The sequence below is a fragment of the Myxine glutinosa genome, chromosome 10 (genome assembly GCF_964187855.1).
Source record: "Myxine glutinosa chromosome 10, kmMyxGlut1.1, whole genome shotgun sequence".
Classification (NCBI taxonomy): Eukaryota; Metazoa; Chordata; class Myxini; order Myxiniformes; family Myxinidae; genus Myxine; species Myxine glutinosa.
The window spans coordinates 74,205,240-74,210,976 of NC_136270.1; the positions used below are offsets into that span (position 1 = coordinate 74,205,240).

At 42.4% G+C, this 5,737-nt stretch overlaps 1 protein-coding gene across 1 annotated transcript; it reads right to left on the minus strand.

The window, feature by feature from the left end:
- Positions 1-1,330: 1,330 nt before the first annotated feature.
- LOC137433457 (neurogenic differentiation factor 1-like) lies at positions 1,331-2,539 on the minus strand. Its single transcript, XM_068125786.2, has one exon. It carries the CDS (start codon positions 2,537-2,539, stop codon positions 1,331-1,333), a length of 1,209 nt encoding a protein of 402 aa, XP_067981887.2.
- Positions 2,540-5,737: the final 3,198 nt, after the last annotated feature.

Consider the following 5,737-nt stretch of genomic DNA (forward strand, 5'->3'; position numbering starts at 1 on the left):
AGTAGATCTTGTAGATATACAAAACATATGGGCTGGATTGAAGCAAAATTGTCGTTGAAGAAATGCAAAAGCAATGACGATGCCAAACTCGACGATAAAGTGAAATGTATTTTAATTCAGCCTTTCATGATTCCAGGGTCGATGAAAGCAAAATGCATTTCATGAACGGGACGAGCAATAAATAGGGAATGGGACGAGAAATGTCCACAATGCAGAAAAACATCCGCATCGTGAAAGCCAAAAAGTGAAATTCTGAGAATTAGAAGAAATGTTTTTTGTTTTTGTTTTTTTTGCAACTCTCCCTTTCACATTCATGTTAAATAACATTAACCGCGTTAATCTTTACATTTACAAACACATGCCTGTAAACTTGCATCACATGCAAAAACAATTAAAGCACCACTGCAGAAACACTTTTAACATCCGGAGGATATATTTTATACGATTATGTAAATTAATTGCACTCAATTATATTTCACAAAAAAAAAGTCCCAACGAAAGCAGAACCGTTTTCCTTTCAGAGGCACAAACAAACAAAAACAAACAAACAAACAAATGGCCTGCGAGACACTCGAAAGCATCGCATTTTCATTTTGAAGAAATGTCCGTTGCACGCATCAGGCCTTTCCTTTACAAAACAGTTGTTGTTTCGTACGCAGCCTGTGATGCTGATGCAGTGCCTCCTATTACCAGTAAGCTGGTGCGCATTTTGCTGACCTCGGCAGGATGACAGGCTGAGTCAACCCACCTGGTGGTATTTCGACGGTGCGACAGGTGCTTGAAATCACGAGTCCCAACATCTAAACCAGCCACCATAACCGTAAAGCCAACCCCAAGCTTTACAAAACAGTAAGGCAAGGTGACGTGGTGAATACGTCACAATAGGCCTTTGTGTGTCGCACGTTGCGATTGGACAGGCCTCTTTGATCGTCGGAAGACTCCGATGGCTGGCGCAACACTGCATGCTCATGTACAAGCCAATGCATATCATTTTGTTTCATTGCATAGCTTTGTAATGTTCGAATGTGTATAAATAACCTATGTACATTTTACAATGCAGTTTCAAACTTTAAATCTAACACACACACACACACACACACACACACACACACACACACACACACACACACACACACACAAACACACACACACACACACACACACAAACACGCACACACAAGTGCATTGGAGTTAAATTACGTAGAGCACAGTTCAAGGCTGTCGCAAAGGATTTCAAGAAATGTCGGTAGGGGATTCTGGAATGTGCACCAACAGATGCTGTGCATAAAGTTCCAGGTACAGACCGGTTATGACCTGCGCTCAAACCCTGTCAACTGCGCTGTTGCTGGGAAACCTGGTCGTAGTGGAACGCAGGATGCGTTAGGTCCGGGCTCAGCCCAGGCCGGGCTTGTGCCGCCCGGGAGCGCCCTTCAAATGGGTACAACAGGTCAGGCTGCGCAGCGCAACGGGCCAGAGGGCCACCTGCGCACCGCTTACCGCTTGCGGGGCTATAACGCAGCGCCAGGTGGTAGCTTTTATCGTAGTCCGCAGATTCCCTGGCACCTTGCTTGTAAGCGTGCAGGCTGCTGAGCGCGTAGTGCGACGACCTATCCGCCGGCGCCTCAAAAGCTGGACTCATGGGGCATTCCGTGGAGCTCGTGTCGAAGAACTGCTCCACGGCACTGCTAAAGTAAGCGTGCGCTTTCCCAGGAGCCAGGTAAGTGCCGTCCAATGGCGGATTGTGTTGTGGACTCGGGATCCCGGTACACTGGTGGTGCTGCTGCTGCTGGTGGTGGTGGTATCCATATGAATCCATCCCAAATGGCGCACCCTGCATGTGTGCGTTATTGAAGTCCTGGCTTTGTTCGGGCATGAAGGCTCTGGAGGTGAGCTGTAAGCATCCCGCCACGAGGTTCGCCGTCGGTTGGGACAATCCCTTACAAAGTGTTTGCACGAATGACAACAAGTCGGGACTTTGTCCGCACCGCAGGATCTCGGAGAGCGCCCAGATATAGTTCTTGGCGAGGCGCAGCGTTTCGATCTTGGAGAGCTTTTGGGTCTTGGAATAGCAAGGAACCACCTGGCGTAGCTGGTCCAGGGCGTCGTTCAGGCCGTGCATGCGACTCCGCTCCCTCGCGTTCGCTTTCGTCCTCCGCACCTTGCCGCGCTCCACGCGGACCGTCACACCTCTCCTCTTGCGTGTGACGTGCCTCTTTATCCTGTTATCTGCCGCTTCGTCCTCATGATGTTCCTCCTCGTTATCAACCTGGTCCACCTCCTCCTCTTCATCGTCATCATCCACTCCTTCCTCAACACACTCTTCCTCACCATGCGCCGTCCTCTTATTGCACTCATCCTCGGCACTATCCTCCAGTTCATCGTATCCAGACAAGGTGTCTGCGACCCGTACATGCTCTGTGCTTCCTGCTTCACTTTCATCTGCGGGCACGTATTGTTTCTCTCCAGGAGGGTCTTGCGTCCGATTACAGCGTGACTCCCCCATCTCTTCATAGTCGACACTCCATAACTTTCCAAACATCCTTGATCTGTGAGTAACAAGATGAAAAAAAACAGCATAAAGTAAAGTATACAGTGTCCCGTTTTCTGTACTACCACTGGAACAATACATCAAAAAAAAAAATCAATCTTATAAAGGTGTGGGAAGGAGGTCGTTTGGTCCCTCACCCTCACGTCCGTGTTGCACCCTCACATTAAAAAAAAAAAAAAATAAAAAAAAAAAAAAATATATATACCAACATTATTTTACTTTTCGTTTACATTACTATTCCATGCCATAAAGGTAGGAGTTCAAAAACATTTTGGGCTTTGGTCCACATCAAAAGCCTACTTTTGAAAAAGAAGCAAGTGCTTGCAGACGGGACAGTCGGCTTAATGCACACAAGAATAGGGCAACGTGTCTACACAGCATACACTCTTCCAATATTTATTTATCGATATATTTATGCTTTTCCCCCCCTTAACACATCACGATGACTCATATTTCTGCTCTTCCCTGTTAACCACAAACATTTTTTCTTCCTAACACTACAATAGCTTTGTTTAACACTTTCGATGATCAGACGTGGGAATCTGAACACGATACAGGGTACTTGACCGAGTGTGCACGAATTTTATAATTTGTTCAGTGTGCCGGAGATGGTTAACTAGCTCCATAGATGGAGATGGAGCTCTAGATCGCTATATATATATATATCTCTATATATATATCTCTATATATATATATATATATATATATAATATATATATATATATATATAGATATATAGATATATATATATATATATATATATATATATATATATATATATATATATATAGAGATATATATATATATACGTATGTATATATATATATATATATATATATATATATATATATATATATATATATATATATATATATATATATATATATATATATATAGATAGATATAGGTATAGAATGTGCGTTACAAAGAAATAGGTTTGTATCCTCTTTGTCTAAAAAATTATTAACCATCTTCCAACGTATTTTTGCCAATCTTACGGAGAAATAGTGTCCAACAGTCGAGGGTGCGAATTGACTCGATTGGTCCAAACGTCCCGCTATTTCCTTTATTTTCGATCATACGGCTAAATAAAAGTGACCATTTCTTTTTTAAAAGTTTTTTGTTTTTCATCAAAGAAAGTTCCTTAAAATGTTATAAAAGAGAGAAGGGGTGGGGGTGGGGGCCCAAGGTTGTTTGCCTCAGCCCTCAGGGCCCGGGCTTGCTCTCGACGCACCTGGCCATACACACGAGGTCAACGTCACAATAAAACTTTAAATTCTTAATCAAATTGATGTTAAAACATAAAATAATGGCGTTTTGGCCGATCAATTGTCACACTGGTGTGACACCAATAATTGTCTGGTGTTCCTTTTGGTGGGGAGAGAGGAGTAGCTTGGCTTGCCTCTCCAGCGCTTCTGTGGTCCAAGGTGAATCAACTCTGTTGTTCCAACTCTGTCGGGAATCAAACCAATTGCATTTAAATATTTATATTCTGAATGCAGAATGTAAAGTAATATACAAAGGATTTATGGTTTTTGTGGGGCGACAGTGAGTGGAAATATTGGTTACGGGCTCTTGCACGGCCTCAAACAAGGAATTGAGGAGGCCATATGGCCCATCATTGCAGTGTTGCACTCCCGAGTTATTTTTTTTCCCACACATGTTTAAACCTCGCAACCTTTCCTTTCCTTTCCAATTGCATAAATAATAATACAAACCTTTCTTGATGTTTTACAAAAGTGAAAATAACTAGATCCTGATCGGGTGTATACAGGAATAAAATATGATGTATGGTTAAGCTGCTGAGCGAATAAAAATTCGGTAATCAGGGAGTTTCCTATATTTAAACGTTTGACGACAAATAGAGATTTAAAACTTTTTTTGTATCTCTAAATATGTTTATAGTTTAAAAAAAAAGTTAAAGAAAGAACAGCAACATTTGCACGAAAGCGTTGAGGTGTAGAAATCGCTGAGAATATTCTTCATTTTAGTTTAATAAACGGGTTACAATGACGAGGTCGCATGGTTGTTGGAGACAGCGATGCACGATCAACACAAGCGTAACTTCCAAGTTCGGATATATGATTAGGGACAAAAGGTTGAACCCACGGATTATATATATATATATAAATATAATGTATTCCCCCCGAACGGTAAAGTTTCCGCCACGTGCGTCCCGTGCAATTCCCTTGGTTCGGTAAACTCCGCCCCTTCTCAGCTCATTTGAATATTCAATCAACACGATCCCTGGCAATCGCATATTACGTCGTACATTAGTAAATGAAAGGGCCTTTGGATACAGTTCGGGTATTGTTACCAATCATGAACACACATACACATACACACACACACACACACACACACACACACACACACACACACACACACACACACACACACACACACACACACACACACACACACACACACACACACACACACACACACACACACACACGATTAGTAATACATTTCCCTGATAATAAACGTTTGAATATGATGCTTTAATTGATATACACAACAAGTAATTGATGTACGTAACACCCCTGACAATACTAAAAGAAGACGATTCCTCGTTTTCTAAGTATCTCAGTTGTACTTCTCGCTCCTTCCCACCAGTTGAACCTGTTATCAAATCTTATTCATTTATATATAAAGTTATCAAATATATAAAGTGACAAGCGGACGTTTACCTGTTCGAATGTGGGTGGAAGCCATGAAATTGTCCACCTGTATGAATATAATATAATATAGGCTTAATACTGTACATGTTACTATATATTATATATAAAGGAAATACAGGAGGTGACTATGAGGCTCATGAAAGGCTGCGCTATGATTGCAAACCTATGTTTGTTTGTCGGTTTGCGATCGTTTTTAAATGCCGAGCATCAAGCAAGGAAGCAAAAGCGGCATCATTAGCGTTTGATTTGACTGGGATGGGGTTCGAACCAACGACCTCCAAGATTCAGAGCGGACGCTCCAAGCACAACCCCACTAGGTCTGGTTAATCTTGTATTTTGTACCAACCAATGCCAGACACAGATTGGACATCCTCCATCGTGCAAATTCCTTCCTTGGCACACCTGAATTCCGATCCACCTACAAGGCTTTCATCCGCAGCTTCATGGAGTACTGCTCTCTCCTCTAGGCTGGCTCTCCTGCCTCACATCTTGCTCAGCTTGACGA